The sequence below is a fragment of the Chlamydotis macqueenii genome, chromosome 12 (assembly GCF_036417535.1).
Source record: "Chlamydotis macqueenii isolate bChlMac1 chromosome 12, bChlMac1.mat, whole genome shotgun sequence".
NCBI lineage: Eukaryota > Metazoa > Chordata > Aves > Otidiformes > Otididae > Chlamydotis > Chlamydotis macqueenii.
Genome location: NC_141567.1, coordinates 18,827,040 through 18,849,111, shown reverse-complemented (window position 1 = coordinate 18,849,111; position 22,072 = coordinate 18,827,040). Strand labels below are relative to the sequence as shown.

Genomic DNA, 22,072 nt, shown 5'->3' with positions numbered 1-22,072 from the left:
TGGAAACCCTGCCCTGTCCTGCCCACTCTGCCCTGCCCGCCCGGCCAAGGCCTCGCCGCGAAGTTTTGGTCTTCGTGCCCGGCGCTGTACGGGCCGGCCCAGCGCGCCGCCGCCCGCACTTGGTGCAGCCTGACTGTTCAGAGGAGATCCCCCCTCCTTCTCTGGCTCTCGGGGGAAAGGTCTTAAAAGGCATTCATTCCCTACGTGCATGCAGTTAACCCCTTAGTGCCCCTCCGGCTGCCGTCCCCCCCCCCCCCCCCCCCCCCAGCCCTGCGTAGCTCCGCCACCCTCATGCTTTAAACCAGCGTTTGTTCCACGGGCCGGGACGGCTTGAGCACGGGGCTGGAGTCACCCAGACACCCTCTGTGTCCGGCTGTCTCCTCCGCTCCCTGGGCTCCGGCTTGCTGCCTTCTTTCTTTCTTTTTTTTTTTTTTTTTTTTTTTTTTCCCCTCCCAGGAGTAGCAGCGAAAAGTCCCGTCCTGCCTATTTGGAAATGGGAACAAATTGCTCCCCCGCCTTACCTCGCCCATCGCATCCCATATATAGTCATATCTACGGTCAAATGGCAGGCAGCAGCGAATGGGAGCGCTGAGCCTCCGCAAAAAGCCAGGGGGGAGTGAGGGAAAGGGGTAGGGACGAAAGGAGGAGGGAGGGAAAGAAAAAAAAAAAAAAAAAGCCCTTTCCAAAAAAGTATTGGATGTCTTGAGGAATGCAGTCAGCCCCCTGGGAAAGTACATATCCGTGAGGCGCTGCCTGCCCGCCGCTCGCACTCCGCCCGCGCCCCGTCCCGCACGGACCAGCCCCACAGCCCCGCAGCTCCCTCGGGGGCCGCGGCTGGGTCTCGGACTCGGAATTGTCCGGCAGCTTTTCGAGTTTTGCTTTCGGCTGCAGTTCGCGCGGGGACGCGCCCTAGCCCACCGCCGCCATGGATGCCATCAAGAAGAAGATGCAGATGCTGAAACTGGACAAGGAGAATGCCTTGGACAGAGCCGAGCAAGCCGAAGCGGACAAGAAGGCAGCGGAGGATAGAAGCAAGCAGGTCTGCACTGGGGGCCCGGGCGCGGCCAGCGCGGGCGCGCAAGCCTTTCCAGACGTCTTCTCTCTCTCCCCCCCCCCCCCGCAGAACTGGTTGAACTGGCAGAGCTTCGCCCTGGCAGCCCCTGGCTGGGGGTTCCGAGGGCCCGGCGAGGAGAAAGTCGTTCCCCCCGCCCCCGGCACCCCGGCTGGGTAGCGGGGCCCTGGGAGAGCCGCATGGCCTCTGTGCCTTTGTCACAGGGGTACGGCTGGGAAAGTCTGCCTTGAGTTCCTGGTTAGACGTGCTGCGATTTGGTAAAGGACACTTAAAGCTGTGTTTGCCCCTTCCAGCACCACCCAGCAGACTTGTCCCATTCCAGCTGCTCCCTCCCCCTTCCAGATGTCTGTCCCATTTTCCTGGCCTTCTCCAACCCCCCTCCTTTATACCTGGGGCTTTATTCGTTTGGAGGAGGGGGTCATATTGGTTGCACGTTTCTGGGAGATCCCGAGGGAGGAGGGAGGAAGGGGAAGGGATTTAAAAATTAATTTCCCACTTTTCTAAGCCCAGGGAGAAACATATGTGTACATTATATTTCCTCTTGTGCACCTAGTTAGAGGATGACATTGTGCAATTGGAAAAGCAATTGCATGTGACGGAGGATGCAAGGGACCAAGTGCTGGAGGAGCTACACAAGTCTGAGGATAGCCTCCTCTCCGCAGAGGAGAATGCTGCCAAGGTATCGTGCCGTTGCCACAAGCAAAGAGAATCTAACTGTCTCTCCTTCTCTTTCTCTCTGTCCGTCTGTCCTTTTCTGTCTCTTCTGCACTCGCACTTCTCCCTTTGCACGGTCACGTTGCCTGCTGCACCTTTTCCTGCCTGCCCTCCCCTCTCCACCACTTTCCACCCGTATCACAGCTGGAGGACGAGCTGGTGGCTCTACAAAAGAAGCTGAAGGGCACTGAGGATGAGCTGGACAAATACTCCGAGTCCCTTAAAGATGCACAGGAAAAGTTGGAACTGGCTGACAAAAAGGCCACAGATGTAAGTTACCCTCATCCCTTTCGCCACCACCCAAGTACAGAAACCACACACTCCCTCTGCACAGGACAGCCAGGACTCCTGCCAAGCAACGCTCTGAGGCTTTGCTGAGGGTAGGGTCCAGGCACCTCCTGGGCAGGGAGGTGGGAACCACAGCACTGCCTCCTTGCATGAGGTTTGCACACTATCAGAGGCATTTGATTGGGTTTCTGCTCACTAGGCACGTGCTTTTCATGTGTACTTGCTGCTCTAGAAGTGAAGGTAAAGAGAGGGTGGATTGTCTGTTGAGGTGAAAACGGCTCAGCCTGGAACAATGCTATCTTGATAGCGAAGCAGAATCAGAGAGTTAATAGCAAGTAGATCCAGGAGAGGGAGATCCAGAAGAGCAAGGGCTGCTAGTTCTGTCTTCAAGAGAGCTGTCCCTAGGTATGTGTATATTAGAACTGGTGCTAGATACTCGCAGCTCACTCGCTGGTCCCCGAGATAAAAGATCCTCTCCTAGTTGTTTTGGTTTTTTTTGTTTGTTTGGTTTTTTTTTCCTGGAAATGACTGGAACTGTTCCACTTGTCAAATAAAAGTTCAGTCTCGTGTGAGAGAAAATTGGCCGGAAGATGATACTTGCTAGGTTTGCAGTTCAGAGGACAGGGATCCTGGGAGCAAGCTGGGGGATATATATAGCTCAGCACTTTATATGGTAATAATGCAAGAGCTTGTGCCTCTCCCAGGCCCTCATCCCACCCACCTGTCTGCCCCTGACATGCATTTAATGTATTGCGTGCATGGAACCATGCGAGTTTATTGTCTCTGCAGTTAAGGTTCAGGTCTTTACGGCTGTTGCTGTACAGTTCTCTCTAAGTCAGTCTCAGGTCTGAATTACAGGATTGGGTGAAACCACAGTATTTCCAAAGCAATGATCATTCTTTTCCTACAACTCAGCTTTAAAAATTAACCTCAAAGACATAATAAAAAGAGGAGTTGCCACAGATGAAGCAAGCAAAGTATTTCAGGGGGAGGAAGGATACTTCTAAAGGGGGAATGTTACAAAAACCAACTTTGCATGAAGGACGACATACTCTCATCTTATTTTACTTCTAAAGTGAACAAAGGATAAGAATGCTTTAACTTTAGTATGGCAATTAAGTTGCATAGCTTTGAAAGAGAACTCAAGAACTTAAACCTTAGCATGCATAGGAAGGGAGAGAGGTGTTCTGTGGATAATGTGGATCAGATGTCTGTCGTCTTCTGTGTAGGGCTGCATAGATGAGAGGCAGTTTCCTAGCAGGACGTTTATTTAACTTGTTCAAAGGAACCGCATATAGATCCAGGGGAGATATTCCTTATAAGGAAAAGTATGCAGACTATTTGGAAATAGCTCGCCTAGGATGAAGGCAGGAGAAATGCTACTAGAGTCCCTTTTCAAAATGAAAGGTCTTCCTAACCAATCCCAATGCCATTTTCCTTTGCTGGAAAACAGCGTTTGGAAGCTAGTTGAGGGCAATTTTATTTGCAGTCATCCCTCAGGCAGAGGGTAGGCGAGTGTCTGGCTTGTTTTCATCAAGGAAAATGCTGGATGTAATGGTATGCATGGAATATGTCTGACATCTTAAGGATGTCTTTCTTTTTTGGCAGAATTTCTTGGGGGCACTGCAGTTGACCTAGTATTTGCCCTACTAGTTTGGATAGTTCCAAGCCTTAGGAAAAAAGACACGGGCAGGGGAGGGAGTGCCGGCTCCCCGGAGTGGACTCGCCTTGCAGAGGGGGATGAGGAAACCCTCCCCCGCTGCTGTGACTCACCGCGCAAAAGCCGGGCACGTCCCTTGCGCCACCTCACCTGGGAGGGGGCAGCCGCAGCTCTCTTTCCCCTCCCCGTGTCTCAGGAGCTAGGTCAGGTGCTGCAGCAGCAGCCGGCGGGGGCAGGTCGCTCGGTGTCATTTTATTACGCTCTTCCTGGGGCGGTTTTGGGGGGGGGAAGGGGGGATCCTGGCCTCAGCCTCGGCCCCGATTCCGGGACGGCCCGCGGCAGCCCGCGCGCGCTGCGCCGCCAGGGGGCGCTGCCGCGCTACAGCTCCCACCTGGCGACGGCCGCCGCCCCCCTGCTTCTCCACGGCCCGGCCCGGCCCCGCCTGGTACGGCCCTGCCGCAGAGCCCTGTCCCGGCTGGGGCCGGCCTCGCCCCGGGACCTGCCTCTGTGCCCGCCCCGGCGGTGTGCCGCGCCGCTCCCCTCTCGGTGCCGGCAGCCCCGCCCCGGTGCGGTGCGGCGCGGGGGGACTTCCGGGGCTGGGGCGGAGGGAGGCGGTGCAGGCCGGGCCAGACGCGGGTATGGCGGCGATGAGCTCGCTGGAGGCCGTGCGGAGGAAGATCCGGAGCCTGCAGGAGCAGGCGGACACCGCCGAGGAGCGGGCGGGCCGGCTGCAGCGGGAGGTGGACCAGGAGCGGGCCCTGCGGGAAGAGGTAGGGCACCCCGCTCGGCCCGGCCCGGCCGTGGGCAGTGGCACCGGGCCTGGGTCCCGGGGCGCGGCTGACCCTCGCAGCTCCCCGGCGAACGGCTCGGGCGGCTGCCTCCTTCGCCGCCATCTCCGACAAAATGGTTACCTGCCGCCGCCGCGGCCCCTCCCCTCCCCGCGCTGCAGGCGGAGGCCGCCGTTCCTGGCGGGCAGGCCCGGGGCCGCAGGTGCAGAGCGGGTCGCTGTGGTCTTTGGCCTGCGGTGCTGCGCTCTCCGGCTCGGTAACCTGAGCGGTGCGTGGGGCAGGGGAAGCTGCGGTGCCTGAGTAGGCTGCAGTAGGTGTGCTGGCCAGCAGCAAAACGCTGAGCTGGAATGAGGTTGAACTGAGGCGAGATGTTCGAGATTGGGTGCTTTCTATTAGGTTCTGAGCAAGCTTCTAGGATTTTAATTTTTTTTTTTTTGAATGCCACTTGTTTGTTTATCCCATCTAGATGAGTTCAGCTGTGGAAAGTCAGTGTGCTAGCTGTTAAGGCGTTATGTACTTGTGACTGAACCTGAGATGGCTGCGTCTGAGTACTTACCCACAGTACCGGAAAACACCACAGCAATGTGATCGTATGGCCTGTCGCTATATATCTGTAGGATATTTAGCTCATCAAAACCCCTGGCTAAGATGGAAGAGGAACAGTAGGCATGGTTTTGGGCAGAGACGATCTCAGGTGTGAGCAGCACAGACTCACATAGCAGAGAGATGTAGTTACGGGTGGCAGTTACAGAAAAAAACTGATAGGGCTGTTGTTTGCCTTGCTACTGACCTTGGGGAATTCCAGCTGCTGTAACTTAGTGTTACTTGCTATAAAACATATAGTGTCCCTTGCGACGGTTTTAGTGTCTTCACTATTGCATAAAAGTGATGCAGAAGAAGAAATTTCTTATTAATGTACTTTATTACAATAGAATAAATGGAGATTATTTGGTTTCTTTACAATATGGGGCTTTCTGCACATTCTGGGCAGGAAGTTCAAAGGGAAGAGCCTTCTGATTACTTGCAGGTGATCTTCCGAAGAAGCAAAATATGGCTCCTTATGCTTGTGTAACTGCTGCATTCTTGCAAATCACTTCATGTATCTTTTTTTTTTTTTTCCCAGTGAGGGATCATGTCACAGTCATTAATTTGTTTCATAAGCGTGTCTGTCTTTAAAAAAAGCTGTACTCATTTTCCAAGCTTTGTGGAGTAAAGGACAACACTTTTCCTACTTTCAGTAACATGTATTGTTCTAAACAACTTAGTAAGGAATTCCCATTAAAATGAGAGGCTTTGCTGTTACCTTCTGTGGCAGAAGGAATAGCACTGGTGGAGTGATTAAAGCATACTGGGGAAATCTTCCTGTTAGAGCTCAGCCACATTGCTATAAGGTTTAGGATCCTTAAGGTTAACGTTTGTCTCTTCCCCAGAGTTGATTTAAGCAGATTACATGGAATTCTGCAGAGTACGTTTACAGGTTTTTGGAGTTTTTGTTTGGACGGCTCAGTGCTGGGGTGAATAAAGGCAGAAAGCTGAGCTCACAGGCATGAGACCTATGCCTCTTCTATAATGCTAGCTATGTATGGATTTATGGATTTATTTTTTTTTAATTGTCGCAGCTGTATTTTTGTATGCTCAAGGGAGGCTTTGAGAACACTGCGGCAAGCAAGCTGAGGTGCGATCTAACCCTTTCCTTAGTGTAATGCCTTAACATGTATAGCATGTGACCAGCTAGGGTGGTTTTGGGTTTGTTTTTTTCTTCCTGTGCAAGGTACAGATAGGCAAACAATGAAAAAGCTGAAGCCTGTGGCCAAAACATATCACAGCTTACTGCTTTTGATTGTTAAACCAGATTGTTGAAAGTTTAAAGAGTGTGACTAGCAGCCATTGCCTTAAAAAAAGAATATCTTCTGTTTTGAGTGCATGCATCTCAAGGGGCTGTTTGTAATTGCATTTTCAGAATGCATTTTTCTTCCTTCTTCTGGAAGACAGGATCTTACAACAGTAATAATTAACACCCGATGGTAACTTATCCACGTCATTGCTCATTGTAAAAATATGTGGTGTATAAGTGCTATGGCAAAAACGCAGAAGGTTATGTTTGTCTGTTAGCTGTGGGAGTGCCCCTTAATGTCACTGGGGTTTGTTCCTTCCTTGCCATATAAGGAGAGAAGTCCTGCTCCGCAGAAGAGTAACTTGGGCCATATAAGGCTGGGTGGTAAACCCTTACTGAGTTACTGGAGCAGGAAGTGAAAACTTGAACTTTGGTCACTCGGTGTTTTCTAAGCATATTGTATGCTCTTATCATGATGAGGAGTCTTGACATGATAATAATTAACTTGTAACATTACGAATTTCCCAAAGGTAACATTTACGAAATGTTCAGATTCTTACTGTTTAAAGCCAGAAGTCTGAAAATGCAATGATTACGTAGCTCCAGATTTTCTGTTTGGGTTATTGTGGATCTCTAAGGATGAAGTTTCTCCTACTCCTGGCTCTACATGTTTGCTGCCAATACTCATTAATATTCAAATATATATTTGCTTCCCTGTTTATGTGTTACTTCCAGTCATTCTAGTGGGACAATGTTACTGTTATGTCAAAGGTTGCTTTACTTATCTGGCATTTAAGTTATTCTTACTTGCGCTACAAACAACAAAATTTTAGCTGTGGCCAGCTGTATCGAGTTGCCTCTGGTTACTGAAAGCAACAAATAACAGTTCCTTAAATTTATAATTACAAGCGAAAGTACAAAACTGATACTTTTGCTATCTGCTTTATAGAGGATTGGTTCCACCCTCTGGCCCCCAACTAAACATCATAGGAAATTCAGAGGTGTACTTATGTATAGCAAGATTGTTTTCAGTATTAATTAAAAGTAACTGTTATTTTTGGAAGTAATTAACTTTTTAGAGTAATGACCTTTTTATATATATTTTGCATTTAATATCCTTTTGAAAGAAATAAAGTAATAATGAGGTTACTGCAAGAAGGCTGTTATAGAACTTACTCTGCAGCTTAAGCAAGTATAGGTTTGAGAAAGTCAGAAGTAAAAGCTTGTAATGGTAAGAGGCAGGATGAGTTGCAGCTGTTATACAGAACATTAAGTGAAGAGGTAATGGAAGAAAGGCAAATCTGGGGGAAGTTTGAGGATGGCAGTATGGGGGGAAAAAAAACCCACAGGTACTTTGATCAATTGTTGCCTGTACCAGGGCCTTCCTGAGATGTAGCCTCTGCTGGTGCCTTCTTTGTCAGCTCTTGCATAGCTTGCCTGTAAACAAAACTTGTGGGTATTCGGGCATTTCCTAAATTCTCTCATACTCTTTCTGTGTCAGCTGTCTCATTGCAAATGCTGATCTAGGTGTATTTTTGCGTGTTTGTGCTGAACCCTTCTTATGGAACTCAAGGAAATATTGGGACGACTCTTATCAAAATATGGCAGAAGGTCATAAATACAGGATTTGGGGTAACATAGAAGAATCGGGTAATTGGTTTGTGTTGATTTTATTTTTAAAAGAAAGAAGGGGGGAGACTCTTATTGGTTAATGTTTCCAAGTACAATAACAGAAAATATTTGGGGATCAATACACAGTTCTTCCAGTGGAGTTCTTCCTAGTACAAATTATACAGTCCTTAATGCGCTTCACTTAAAGGAAGCATTAATCACTCTTTCCTTCATTAAGCAATAACTTCACAATTCAATGAAGGCATGTGCATCTCTGCATATGGGCTTTTTAGTAGATGGAATAAGAAATTACTGAAGTGCTGTTAAATGGCACTAGCAGGTGTATGGGTTAACATTTTACAAGAGGTGATGTGTGCCTTACTATGCGTTAATTTCTATTCTTCCTGTGCTTAGGCTGAGAGTGAAGTAGCTTCTCTGAACAGACGCATCCAGCTGGTTGAGGAAGAGTTGGATCGGGCTCAGGAGCGCTTGGCTACTGCCCTGCAGAAGCTGGAGGAGGCCGAGAAGGCTGCAGATGAGAGTGAAAGGTAGGTGGGGCCCCTCTTGAATGGAGTTAGCCTTATGACAAAGATGATAATTACAAGGGTGTGGGTTAGGGAAATAAATTAAATCACTCCTATGTCTCTGAACATGTGTAATCCACTCTTCCTTTGTCTACATAGACTTTAGTTACAGCTTGTCTGTAGGGATGTCCAAAATGTGTAGGCTTGAATTCTTTTTCGTGTCTCAGTTGTAAAGATAAGATTTAAGTGGGGTAGGGCTTTTGATGTATCATGCCACATCCTGGGAAAACTGCTTGGCCCAGTCCAGATTTCTTTTACTTGGATGACAACTTTCTGAGGGTGATGTGTACTCTTGTGCTGTCGGGTGATTCTTGATTTCATTGTGGGTAGAAAATCTCACCTGGAGAATAGCAAAGCGCTCAAAGAGGCTTTGGGTCTTCTGTTGGCCAGATTGGTACATGAAGGTGAGCAAAGGAGAGAGAGCGTGATAATTCTTTCAGTGTAGCCTAGGATTTCCAGAAGTGCTTAATATAAGTTAGGAACTCAAGATTTGTGGCTTTGGAAGACCTTCTCTTTTACTTCTACAAATGGTATTTTATATCTGTGATAGTACCTTTTATTGAGAAAGAATCCTGTGTGTTCTGCATATCTTGTTTCTGCCTCACTAATGATGCAGCCTGTTGAAAGGGGAAGCGCCTGAGACTGCAGTACATTGTGAAATAGTTAAGAGAATTTGGGTCAAACATGCATGGAAGGGGCAATATGCAATTTTTCCTGTTATGAAGGAGTTAAATTTTGCTCATGCGGAGCACAGCGAGCTTCAGTGCTCTAGGGCTCTGACATGGCAAAACTCACGGGAATCTGTTTCGCCCATAGACATAAAGTCTGTCAGTGCAGCAGGGATTGTAACATGCTGTTTGATGATGAGTCTAAAAGCACAGATGTCTTTAGTTATTTTACTAGGTCTTTAGAAGCAAGACCCTTTATTTACCTTTCTACAAGATCAGTTTGCCTTAATTTAAAATGAAAAAGAATACTACAGCTGAACTGTGGTAAGAGCTAAACAAATTACATTTTCTTTTTTCCTGAGATATGCTTCTTTCCTCTGAACTTCTGAATGCGCAGGATTAGATCTATGGTGCAAAGAATCAAGTATCTGATGTGCTTCATACACGTTTCACCTTAATACTGTCTGAAAGTTGCACTCCAGTAGTAGTAGAGCTGGAGATAAATTGGCAAGCCCCAAACCTTGCATTTCCTGTTTTTCGCGTCTTTCAGAGGAATGAAGGTCATTGAAAATAGAGCCCAGAAGGATGAAGAGAAGATGGAAATCCAAGAGATCCAGCTTAAAGAAGCTAAGCACATTGCTGAAGAGGCTGACCGCAAGTATGAAGAGGTTAGTTCTGGAGTGCAGGTCATCTGTTTCTAAAGCCCTTTAGGCTGTGCCTGTAATTATCTTTGTTTTTTGTTTTCTTTTCCCCTTTGCCTTTTAAGTTCAAAAGATCACAAACATAATTCTTTGCAGCTGTGGGAGGAAAAATGGGCAAAATGGGCACCCGGATACCTCAGGGGTGGAGGAGATACATACTCTTTGCACTAAAATGGTTGAGAGTATTCCCTGGTTTCTTAGGGAGAAAAATATTTTTAAGTTGCCTTTTGGTGTTTGAAAGAGAAGCCTTGAAAAATGTCAGATTACAAAAACTCAAATGAATAATGAAGATGTCACATAATCAAAACTCACATGTTGACCAAAAAAAATGGAAGGAGGCCCAACTCCCTGCTTTGTAGGTTCTTGTGACATGTGCTGCAGCAATGTAATATTTCTGATTGCCGTTTGCCTTTTCTTGTAGGTGGCTCGTAAGCTTGTGATCATTGAGAGTGACCTGGAGCGGGCTGAGGAGCGTGCTGAGCTATCAGAAAGGTAGGTGTTGAACTGCCCCGAGATGTGTTTGAGGTGCTACAAGACAACTATAACAGCATGGAACGTTGGCAGTACACTGTGTGTTCAGCTCGAAGCTATGTTTTGCTCATCTACTCTAATAGTGGAAATAAATGGTCAATGCCAAAGTAAATGTGTTCATATGTGTGTGCGCGTGTGTTTTGTCACTGCATGCTGTACCTGCACACTGATTTTGTGAATGGCTTTTGTGCATTTCATGTGTTCACTAACAGCCAAGTCCGACAGCTGGAAGAACAGTTAAGAATAATGGATCAAACCTTGAAAGCATTAATGGCTGCAGAGGATAAGGTACTGATACTAATAAACAGTTTTTAGGTTTAACTGCAACCCAAGTCTTTCAGCTTCCATAGCCGGTTAGCTCACTCAGTAGTAACAAATAAGTCCTCACTGCGCTCTTTATTCTCTTTGCATCTTGCTTCGGTGGTTTTCTTTGGTCTCTTTTTGTTTATTTATTCATTTTTACCTTTAAAACTGATCTCTTGTGCAGCCAAAAAGAAGCTGAACTGTCTCACGTGTAAAGGCTATGTAAATATTTCTGTGTAAGCCAAGGGCTGTAGATAATTTGTCTGTTCGTCATCTTAATGTATATTTGAAATGGAATTTGGCATCATAAAGAGTTGCTTTCAGTCTGTGATGGATTCAGCTGCTTTTGAGGCTGTTCTTTTGCTCTGTAATTGTTTTCATTTTTCTCTATCTTTTCCCCCTATTTTCTCCTGTTTCTTTTGCTTGACTGAAACTTCCATCCGCCCCTTTCCTGCCTTCCTTCCGAAATAACAGCAAATGTGCTGAGCTTGAAGAGGAGTTGAAAACTGTGACCAACAACCTGAAGTCACTGGAGGCTCAGGCTGAGAAGGTAGGCTAGAAGCTTACGTGAGAATGTCCCTTACGTTGTCATCTGGATTGGCCTGTGGGATTTTCTTTATATGCTGATGACTTCACAGCACTTCAGCAAGGCCATTGTCAGCAGAAGCATTTGGACTTGCTACTCAATTCAAATTTGGCTCTTGTCAGAACCTAGTGTTCCTTCTAGTTCCAAATAGGTCAATATTATTTGACCACATGTTCTGTTAAGTAGTCTGACAGGATTAAATACTATTTATAGAATGTCCCTTAAAATGGCACATGTATGCTAACTTTAAATTTTTCCAAATGCCACTCCTCTTTAAAACTGTAGTACTAATTTCTGCTTGAAGTTCCCACTGTGGAGCACTGGAATATAACTCAAGGGAAGTTCGGCTCTTGTAATAAACTGTATATTACCACAGTCTGGTAAGCAGAATTCATTTAGTTATACCTGTATTAATTTCTTGTATACAGTTGATCTATTAGAAGAGAGTCTCGAATGTGGTGTACTTTTTTGTGTTTTTAGAATACCTGGTCTAATATCAGTAATCCTCTTTCTAATTACAGTACTCACAGAAAGAAGACAAATATGAAGAGGAGATTAAAGTCCTGACTGACAAACTGAAGGAGGTAAAATTACAGCTGTTCTTTACAACAGTTCTTTCAATGCAACTTTGATTCTTTTAATACAAACACTACTTTGATGCTTTAAGGATGAGCATGTCATTTTGGAGACAGCTTAGTGTTAAATGTATCTCCTAAAAACTAGCGTCGCATTGTTATTTGCGTCCTCTCATTGTACTTTTTTCCTCATTTGAATTGTTGCTCCTCTGTTCATAAGTACTAGGTATGTGTCTCCTAAAGTAGTCTGTATTTGTCTCAACTTCAGGCTGAGACCCGTGCTGAATTTGCTGAGAGGTCAGTAACCAAGCTGGAGAAGAGCATTGATGACCTAGAAGGTATGAGGTTTTGTTTTTCTCACTTACTATAGAAACACAGATCTCTTGTTCTCCTGTTGTTTGTGGTTTTGTTTGGTTTTTTTTTTTTCAGTACCCAATTCTACTCATCTAACTTCTCCTGCCTTATACAAATAGGTCTCCTTAAACCGTAAAATAGGCAAAATATTTTCTAGTTGAAATGTATTAATGACATAAATGCTTTAGGTGAACAGTGTTTTGCTCTTGCCTGTTCTTTTTTCTCATGTTCTCAAGACTCCTTTCATTTTTTTGCTGTATACTCTTCTTCTTGGAGGTGTATAAATGTATAGGGTAAGTGATTAGATAATAAATATTATTGTCTTACTAAAAAGCTGATGAAGAGCTGTGTTATGTTTGTAATAATTAGGAATGTAGCAAGCTAACATAATTTATTACTGCAGTAAGTATGGGTTATGGCAGGCATTTTGTGACACAGACCAGTTGCTATTTTTCAGTAAAGCTAATGGATTGTATACATAACCAGAAGGACAGCTTATTTAACTTCAGAGAGTTTGTTTTATGGTTTTGATAAATATTTCAGAACTATAGTAGAATGTGCTTTCTCCCTCTGGAGAAAATAATTCAGTAGTGCTTTGTAATTAGAAGTCATATGGAGTTTACTATTTAAATGTGTTAAACTAAGTCTAGGATTTTAAGAAGCTTGATTGCTTGGCATGGTAGGCTAGCTTCTGCATAAAAGGTATGAATTATCTAGGTAGCTGCTGAAAATTTATGATCTCTGACTTAGGAAGGAAGCAGAGAAGAAAGGTAGGTGTTTAGAAGGAACAGAAATCGCTGTAAGAGACATAGTTTATGACATCACATAAACCAGAGTGGTTTCAAAAAAATAACAAAAGGTAGAAAATAAATGGTAGCTTCCTCCTCGAGTGCAATTTTTGCATCTTTCATCCGTAGCTCCTGTGTGCCCTCCTTAATATGCGTTAAAACAAAAATCCAGAGCAGCAAAACATGAATTTTGCTTTCCTTGTGCACTTTGTTTCCTTCATTTTCTCTGTATCACAGGCTGCCCCACTGGCAGTGCAGTTAATGAACTTGTCACATAAAACTATTCACTCTAGAATTTTTTTTTTAATCTTCTCTAATTTTGTAATTTTTGTTTTGTTTTGTCTGTTGCAACACCTCTTTCTGTGCGCTTTTCCCCTTTCCTATGGCTTCTGGATGGTATCCCATGCCACCACCTTGACCTTCCATCCTGTGATCATGCTCCGTTTCCTTGCACACCTCTGCCTACCCTTGGGGGAATGTTAGATGAGCTATATGCTCAGAAACTGAAGTACAAAGCCATCAGTGAGGAGCTGGACCACGCTCTCAACGATATGACTTCCATGTAAATGTCTTCCCAGCTTGTGCCTGCACCTGCTTCCCTGCCCTCATTGATTGCACGGTTCCGGCCTTGTGAAATTATACTCCCTCTGTAGCGGGAGGCGCATTCCTTTAGCGAGACTAGGTGTACAAAATACCATGAACAATTTCTTTACCGTGGCAGAGTGTGGGTGAGTGTTGTGCCTAGCCTGGTAAATACTCATGGTGATTTTGTAAGCTGCCTAATAAGCTTGTGTTTACTCTTTCATTCTTGATCTGCAATCCTTGCATCTTGTGGTTGCCTTTTGTAGCTCTGCATTTATCCTCTCCGTTCACCTCTGTTCAAGGCCCATCATGTTCAGTTTACCAAAGAAGATTCCCTTGATACATGTTGCATTCAGAGTGTATTCTTCTGCTGTCACAATTTTTCTCTGGCAAAGTTCGTAGAAAAGCTTCAAAGAAATTCAGATTTATCTGTGTTCTCTATTAATGACAGTGGAAAGTGTTTATCTAAGTTTCCTTAACTGCTCTGAAAATTTCAGTTATCACTAAATTACAAGCATGGAAATTGATTAAAAATACTTTGTAATTTAAACCCATAGAAGTGAAAACTGAATTGTAGGTTGCTTCTGCATATTTTGTGGAGGGTAGTAGTCATTTAATTTGCATATACCAAAAATGTGACAGTACCAACTTTAGTCAGAAGGAGAAAAATAGAGTGTATTAGGTGGCAGGAAAGCAGGAGTGATCACCTGTAAGATTTGACTAGTCCATGCAGTGTTTGATACAAACTGGCTCTTCTTCCATCAGCCTAAAATTGTGAACAGAGGTCAACTATGCTAAATCCACCTTCCCATGCTCATACCTTCCACTTGCATGAACCCTGTACAGTTGACATGGGAAAGAGGAAGAGCTGAGGCTCTCAAGTGCTTGTGAGGGGCTATGGTTAGTCCCAGCATTTCTTTTTGGAAGCTGGTATGTTTTCAGCAAGGCATAAGCTTTGCTCAGAGCTTGAAATGTATTTTACATGCATGCATATTTTACATGTCTTTTCTTTGCTTTTTTTTTCATCCCTATATCTGTTCATTACTTCCTATCTCTCCCAACTTCTTAGTAGGGATCTGCTTTGTATGCTTTGATTTTTATTTCTAATTTTTTTTTTTAAATTCCTCCCACCCCTCAATGTATGCTTTTGTTCAGTGGCTTATCAAGCACATGGATTTCTTTTTTCCATCTCTGTCTACAGAGATTACAGTATTTCTTCAATTTGGGTTATTTCTAAATGGAAAACAGACTGTAAAATGTACTCTACATTTTACATGAGGACATTACTGTCCTACTGTACCTCATGAGGTACATGAGGACATTACTGTAGCATTCCAGTCCCAGCATGGTGTGGTGTTTCTTAAGTAGTTGTCTTGGCACGCTGAGTTCTCCTGTGCTGTTGCTGCTTTTTTGAAAGTCTTTACTGCACCTTTTTATTTCCTACCTTATCTCACTTTTTCTTTTCATGCAGATAATTTTCTTTGCTTCACTTCTCCAAAGACATCTTCATCGGGTTGGATAAAACATCTTTCCAAGCTTTGGATGTTTCATTGGTTCATTGTCCTGTCTTACAGCTTAGTTGACTCTATTCCTCTAGCACCTGTCTCAGAACATGCTGTTTGTGCTCTGCTGTACAGAAACTCTACATCTCTCAGTGTAAAATAAACATGCCAGCTGTATCCCTTTTGCTATGCCCTTGCCTTTTATTTATTTAAATAACTATTTCAGTTATTAATAAAAAAAGCTTTTTTTGCCATTAGAGATTTAATTTTTTTTTGTGTTTCTATTTTTTTTCTGCAAACACTTCTGCTTGAATGTTGACAATGCAAAGCCAGTGATAGCAGTCTATGGGATGAGAATGCTACCCTTGGTATTTTGAGGTCAAAACTGACCAGTTACAATCTTAGTCTTTCTCAAAATCTGATGCAGATAAAATGACAAATAGATGTAATGAGGTTGGTTTTTTGGGTTTTTTTTTTCATTTGTTGTTAGGCCAAAATCTGCAAGGACACTACTTTATTGGGGTCACTTGACCATGGGAGCATGGCTGAGAGAGTGCTTACGTCCTTGACACCAGATTTTTCGCTTAAATTCTGAAATTTTCTCCTAGCTCGATGCTGAAGACATTCCTGTCTTTCTCTAAATGTGTGTGTTTGTTAGCTTCAGACAGATTTAAAGGGGCAATACTAAAAACTTTAAATTCTTTTTTTCACCCAAGCATAGTCCTTTAAATGTCTTGTAAAAAAGTTTTCCCCTCTTTCACACCTCAATGACTCAGCAAAGATGTTGCTTGCACACTTTTTTTTTTTTTTTTTCTTTCTTTCTTTCTTTAACAGTATACTTCTCTTGAAGTGGCATGATAGGATTGGGAGTTCAGCAGGGAGATTTCAGTAGCTTTCCGCTCTTGTGCTTAGCTCAGACTTGCGAGTTTGAGTTGCAGACTCATGAGAAATGTTTCAGAATTGGAGTAGGAAAAATGTCATCATTACACTAATAATGACATTATTCTCCTGCAAAGTGAAACATACAGATTTCAGGTTTGAAAGCCTAAACATAGACTTCCAGCTGATTTGGCAGTCTCTAATTAAGGATGAAGCATTAAATGCTGACATCTTGCTTTTTTTGTACTGTTTTTCTCAACTAGAGAGTTTATTGTATTATTTTAACTTCATTGTCTTCACAATGAAAGAAATTATTTTCCAGTTCACATTAAAGTGAATCAGTTTAAACTGGATTGATTTCCGATTATGTCTGTCACTGTATGTATTGCAAAAGTTCCTAAGTCACCACAGCTAAATAAACTCATCATACTGTAGCTGAGTTTTAGTTTTTAGCTTGTAGAACAATGTAAATGTGGCTTCTTGTTGACTTACGCTACAGCAACTCCAGCCCCTTAATCTATTGTGTGTTTTGGTTTATTGTGTCAGCGGTGGTGTTTTTCCCCTAAATTCCTTGCAATACTGTTGTTTCTGAAGTAAAAAAAAAAAAAAAAAAAGCACAATCCAGTGTAGGAACCTGGTAATTTTTAACACAGTAGTTTTGAACATCAGTATTTAAATCTTCCCTTTTCCTTCAAACATGCGTAATCACCTCTTTGTACTGTAGGGTGATGAATTACTGGACAGAGTACTGGAAATGGGCAGTGCAGTGCAGATAATTCAGGTAGCTGCATACATAATTCCTAGCTGGCCTTGCTTCACTGATCTTGACTCCACAAAGCTGTTGTGGTTTCTGACTGCAGCCTGTTTCAGCTCTCTGGTCACTGTTGGACCTGACCTGTGCGTTACGTTGTACACCCCACAAGGTCTGGCCATGTGTAGTTAGTCATGTACTTGAGGCTTGTTGACAGGAGCGCAAGGCTGGCTGTGATGTCTCAATTGCCTGGGCTCTCTGCTGTGCTGAGACTGAGCCTCACCAGGTCTACACCAGAGCTTGAACTCCCTGCTTGGCCAAAGGTGCCTGCCTACAGAGCCAGCCCTTGGCTCTACCTCTGTGCTAAATCGCAACCTAGACAGACTGCCTGTGAGTAATCAAGGGCTGACTGGATACTCCGTAAATGCTTTCTGTGCTTTACCTGGGGGTTTTAGTCTCGTTTTGGATGTTGAGAAGTAGTGTAAATCTCTGCCTCAATTAAAGAGAGGAGTTTTCTGTGATGAAGGTAAGCATCAAGTTCTTAGTTCAAATAGTGTTGTCATGTTTGAATAACAAATACACTTTGCCAAACAAAGTGAAATTTTAGTTACTCTGCGGTTTTGGTATTTTTTTTTATTTATATTTGACATTATCCTGATAAGAGAGATAAGACTCAGTTGTTAGCGGTCCAGGGTCAGAGCTCTGAAATGTGCCCTGGTTTTACTGAGCTGGCTGTTGGAGTTTGGGCGGGGGAGGAAGCTGTGAGGAGTTGCCACTCACCGCACAAGTATGTCCTGCAGACCAGCTAACTGCACAGCTTTGCCGGTGCTGTGTCCAGAGCCTGCAAGGGAAGAGGATTTCTGTGGAAGCTGTTAGGAAGCTTGTGGAAAAGAACCAGAAACAGTCATTTCCTGTAGGGGAATAATCTGGGATCAAGAGGTCAGGAGTGCAGTTTGGATCTAGCCTATTAACAAGAATATGGACAACTGAGAAAACAAGACGGTCAAAAACCATCATGGAACATTCTGTCACTCTGCAGAACAACTCTCGCTAAATGCACTGTCACAACATAGCTGTGGCTGTTCTCTTTGACCGTGAATGTGAACCGTCCTCTCCGTTTGCTGTATTGGAGTAACACAGCTTTTCATGCTTCCATTTCATTTTCACCAAATGTTTGGGTTTGTTTTCTTACAAAGTACAACTGGACAATTTACAAGTATCAAAGTGTGTTGATACTAATAACAGAGATATGTTTTCCTACCAAAAATACCATTTCAGCTGTCAGCTTCCCCAGGAAAGGAGTACGGGCTGCGTCAGACCTAGTGGTAGTGGGCTACTCCTGCCTGCTTACCCTGGTTTTGATGCAGTTGCTTTCTCTCCACTGACAGATGAGGTTCCAGCACATCTTAAATAGCTTACAAAGAAGAATGGCACTCAGATCTTCCACACACTGTACATAAAGATTAAAGCAGGACTTGGTTTTTCTAGGAATATAGCTGGAGTTCTTCCATTTCTGCTTCCACTTACCTGTCTCACAGCTGTTTCCCACCACAGGAGTCTTAGCGAGTGCTTCATAGGTTATAATAGCTGTTCCTTGGAGTAGCTATTTAATTATTAGAGTTCTAGAAACAAAGGTAAAACGTTTCTCTGTATGTTACTGAACTGTCTGTGGTGTGACGGTTTTTTAACTCTTACTTAACTGTTTTCTCTGTCTAATCTGTCTTCATTCTGCCTCTTTTTTCCCTTCTAACCTGCTTGCTGCCTGTACAGACCAACTCTACCAGCAACTTGAGCAAAACAGTCGCCTAACTAATGAACTAAAGCTGGCATTGAATGAGGATTAAACTGTAGTGTGACTATACCTTTAAGTTGTTTAAAGACTGCTATTTCCAAATTTCCTTAAGAATGAATCAGTAAATGTAGAAATAAGCAAGAAATCTAGAAACTGATTTTTTTCAGGCTATTGATTCTGTGGTAAATTAATGGATGAAATTTTCAGTTTCTGTTGGAAAAAATGAAAATGCTTCTTCTGGATGAGGCTTTTCATTATCTGTATGCACACGTACTTTGAGGAGCACTAAGCTCTTTCGCGTGCATAGCTCCTTTCTGCTTCAGTCATTTAGCTAACTGTATCCAAAAAGTGTCAGCCTGCCTTGCTGAGGGACATGTGGCAGTTTGCCTGACATCATGAATTGGCCCTGAGATTTTAACTAGAAGGTGGATGAGAGGAAAAATGTTCACCATGATTCGTATTTCCATATTTCAAAACCAATATAAAGGATACTTATAGCTGTTGAATTTTATTTTTTTTTTTTAATCTGGAGACTTTAATGCAATAATTGTGCATTACTATGAATTGGGCTTGTATTTGACTTTAAAATTAAATAAATAAATAAACAAACTAGGAATGGGAGCTCCATCTGAAAATACTCGGTCAGTTTAAAGGTATGCTTGCGTTAGTATGAAGTTACTATTACTGGATTCTGGTAGGATGCAGCTCTAAAACATTGTGCTCATTTATTGTATCAAATAAGCGTATTAAGTGACTGTCCTATAAAAGTGTGCATGCAACATAAAGCTACTAACTTCAATGGTATTTATTTTCTAGAAGAAATAAATTTCTTAAAGGTCACTTCACTGAAGAAGATATTAGTTTTAATTTTTTTGTTCTTTGCAAATTCTGAATTACATGAAACTTGAAGTATGGGCCTGCAAAGAACTTGTTTTCTTTATTGACCTACGTTAAAAAAAAAAAAAAAAAAAAAAAGGCATTCCCCATCCCACATTCCTATAGGGAAAGAACTTCCAGAACATGCAAGAATTATGTTTCTGTTGGCAGTGCATTTTCTTAACAAATGCAGCTGTAAACAGTTCTAAACTTGCATTACTTGCCGTTTGTTTTATTAATTTGGAGTTCTCTCTGGTTCTGTTGTCTGGGGACATCAGTATTTATGAGCATGCACATTTCTTAACTTTCTAAACCCTTCAATAGAAATAATGATTGCATGCCTTCATGTTCTAAGAATCAGTGCCTCCAAAGAACTGCTATTCATGTCTTAATTTTCTAATCCCACAACAGAGAAAGTGGCGCATGCCAAAGAAGAAAACCTTAGTATGCATCAGATGCTGGATCAAACTTTACTGGAGTTAAACAACATGTGAAAACCTTCTTAGCAGCAACCACATTATTTGTTTTATTATTTTTTACACCTGCTTGCCGTGAAGCCCCATAAACATGTCTTTATTTTAGTTTCACCACAGTCACAAGAACATCTGCTAAATTATCAGGCAGGGGTCAGGGAAACACCAGAATGGGCAAGCCGTATGCGGGTTAAGCTATATTACATTATGGTTTAAATGTGCCATTTCCCAACAAAAAATGTTACCTACACTTTGTAGAGAGTTCAGCAATTCAGCATGCTTAGTCTTTTGAAGAATCTTGGCTGTGGCAGAAAGTGTCCCACCTCAAGTGCCAACTACAATTTTTAACAAGAGGAATGATTCATGTTCAAGAGAGATCAGGTGGAAATGGTGCTATTTTGAGCAAAAGATTCTACTGAAGTCTTTTGTTTGATATCAGACAAGTCAGGAATTTTCCAGCACAGTAACTTATTCTTATGAGAATTTTATTGATCTGTGAGGATTTGGACTTTCTGTGCCTTCTACTTCAATAAAATGAAGGTGTTTAAGCAACAGAGAAAAGTGAAGGCTTCTGGAGGTTTTAAATTGTGTTCTTGCAACTCAATACAGAAGTGTAGGTCAGCATTTCACCTTGAGTATTCATTCGATTGTATTTTTCATCTTGAAGTGAAAGATTCAATAAATTCAGGAGAAAACCTAAATTTGGAAGAGATTGGTTTAAAATGTATTTTATTTGTGTGTATTTGGGGGAGGGGGAGGAATTTATAAACCGATATTTGCCTCACTTTTTTTTCACACTTTCTTTGAGCAGTTTTAAAAGTATACCTGTATGTAAACATTGTATAATGATATGGAATAAAATGCACATTTTAGGACATTTTGTAAACGTTGCTCTGCTGTGATTTGTTTTTCATCACATGAGCTTTCTGTGTATCGCTATATAAAATACACGTGTGCACTGCCTCTCATTGGGATATGCTGTTAACACATTGGCTTTCAGTCTCTTCTGTGCGGTTAGGCTGATATATAAAAGTGCAGTAAAATGCAGTGGGTTGGACTGAGGTGAATCTGCAGCTGCTGAGAGGGACCCATATTGCAAGAACCTGCCCCCATCACTTGCTTGTGTTCCCAGATGGGTGTAGAATGCAACAGTCCCCTAACGGATGATAGAGCTTTCCAGAAGTATTTTTTGTTGAACGCGTTGTGTTGTTTACGCTAAGATCACTGCAAAACTCCCATAGACATCTGCAGGAAATGAGCCCTAAACACCATGCTCTTGGGAACAGTGCCATGTAGTTGTGTATCTTACCTGTTAACATGTATTAATTTACTTTGATACAGTGAGAAGATGTGTCAAGTTCATGAGAGATCCTTTCACCCAACTTTTCACTACTGATTGCTAATTTCTCCATGTGTAGGTATTTTTATTTGAATTATGAGATCTGTCAGTGAGCAAGTTCAGAACTTCAAAAATAATTCTTATTCCTTCTTTTTCTATAGTATATTGCTGAAAGCTGATGCTATCCATCTTTCAGGCAGTAAGGACCTCAGTAGGAAACAGATATAGATAACCTTCCGGATCATCAAAGAATCTCCATTAGTGGACCCTTAGCAAGCAACTGAAAACCAGTGACTTTCTCAGCAGCTGTTGTAGTGGTGAAAGGGTAAAGTAATACAAAATAATTGCAGGTTAAATGGGAGTGGGAGGGGAAGGATGGAAGGATGTACTGGTGTGAGTCTCTGGCTTTTTGTGATTGTATTGTAAAGAAGAGTTCTTAGTAACACTACAAGCTTTCGCATGATTCGTTGGCTGCTGCCAGTTCACCCTGAATGGAAGGGATGAGATCCCTGGCTTTATGCTTCCTTTTAAGTGTTTTTGGGAAGTAAAATACATATTACAAGGCTCTGACAGTGCCTTAAGCTCGTACTGAGGCTGACAGTCTAACGTTCCAAATAACAGTTGTGCAGAGGTAAGTTATTCTAATCTCTTTCTTCTTCCTTAGCACAAGGATGAAACGTCAGGTAACTGGGCTCTGAGAGTTCAAGCCTGCATGCGCTCATGGCTTTGAGTGGCGCTGCTGCAGTCAGTAGGGCTGCTTCCAGTAGGAAGTGCTGTGCGGGGTGGTAGTTTGCAGGGTAGGGCCCAAGGCCACCCAGAGA

General features: G+C 43.1%; 1 protein-coding gene across 16 annotated transcripts; it reads left to right on the top strand.

Annotated features, from left to right (window-relative positions):
* The first annotated feature begins 718 nt into the window (after positions 1 to 718).
* On the top strand, positions 719 to 20,798 carry TPM1 (tropomyosin 1). 16 transcript variants are annotated; one of them, XM_086757590.1, is made up of 10 exons: positions 741 to 1,039; positions 1,626 to 1,751; positions 1,931 to 2,056; positions 8,382 to 8,515; positions 9,770 to 9,887; positions 10,342 to 10,412; positions 10,664 to 10,739; positions 11,862 to 11,924; positions 12,184 to 12,253; positions 13,541 to 13,623. In XM_086757590.1, exons 1-10 carry the CDS (start codon positions 926 to 928, stop codon positions 13,621 to 13,623), a joined length of 981 nt encoding a protein of 326 aa, XP_086613716.1. In that variant the 5' UTR covers positions 741 to 925. The 16 variants fall into 16 exon arrangements, with proteins under 16 accessions (XP_086613718.1, XP_086613719.1, XP_086613717.1 ...); XM_086757588.1 differs by lacking the exons at positions 10,664 to 10,739; positions 13,541 to 13,623 and adding exons at positions 11,229 to 11,304; positions 19,851 to 20,798 and having other exon boundaries at positions 746 to 1,039; XM_086757589.1 differs by lacking the exon at positions 10,664 to 10,739 and adding an exon at positions 11,229 to 11,304 and having other exon boundaries at positions 753 to 1,039.
* The last annotated feature ends 1,274 nt before the right edge of the window (positions 20,799 to 22,072 follow it).

What these genes read in the sequence shown, in the direction of transcription:
- TPM1 (XM_086757588.1), top strand. Translation starts at nt 926, where the DNA reads ATGGATGCCATCAAGAAGAAGATGCAGATGCTGAAACTGGACAAGGAG. An exon ending in CGGAGGATAGAAGCAAGCAG is followed by an intron (nt 1,040 to 1,625) that starts GTCTGCACTGGG and finishes TTGTGCACCTAG; the next exon opens with TTAGAGGATGACATTGTGCA. An exon ending in CGTGCTGAGCTATCAGAAAG is followed by an intron (nt 10,413 to 11,228) that starts GTAGGTGTTGAA and finishes CCGAAATAACAG; the next exon opens with CAAATGTGCTGAGCTTGAAG.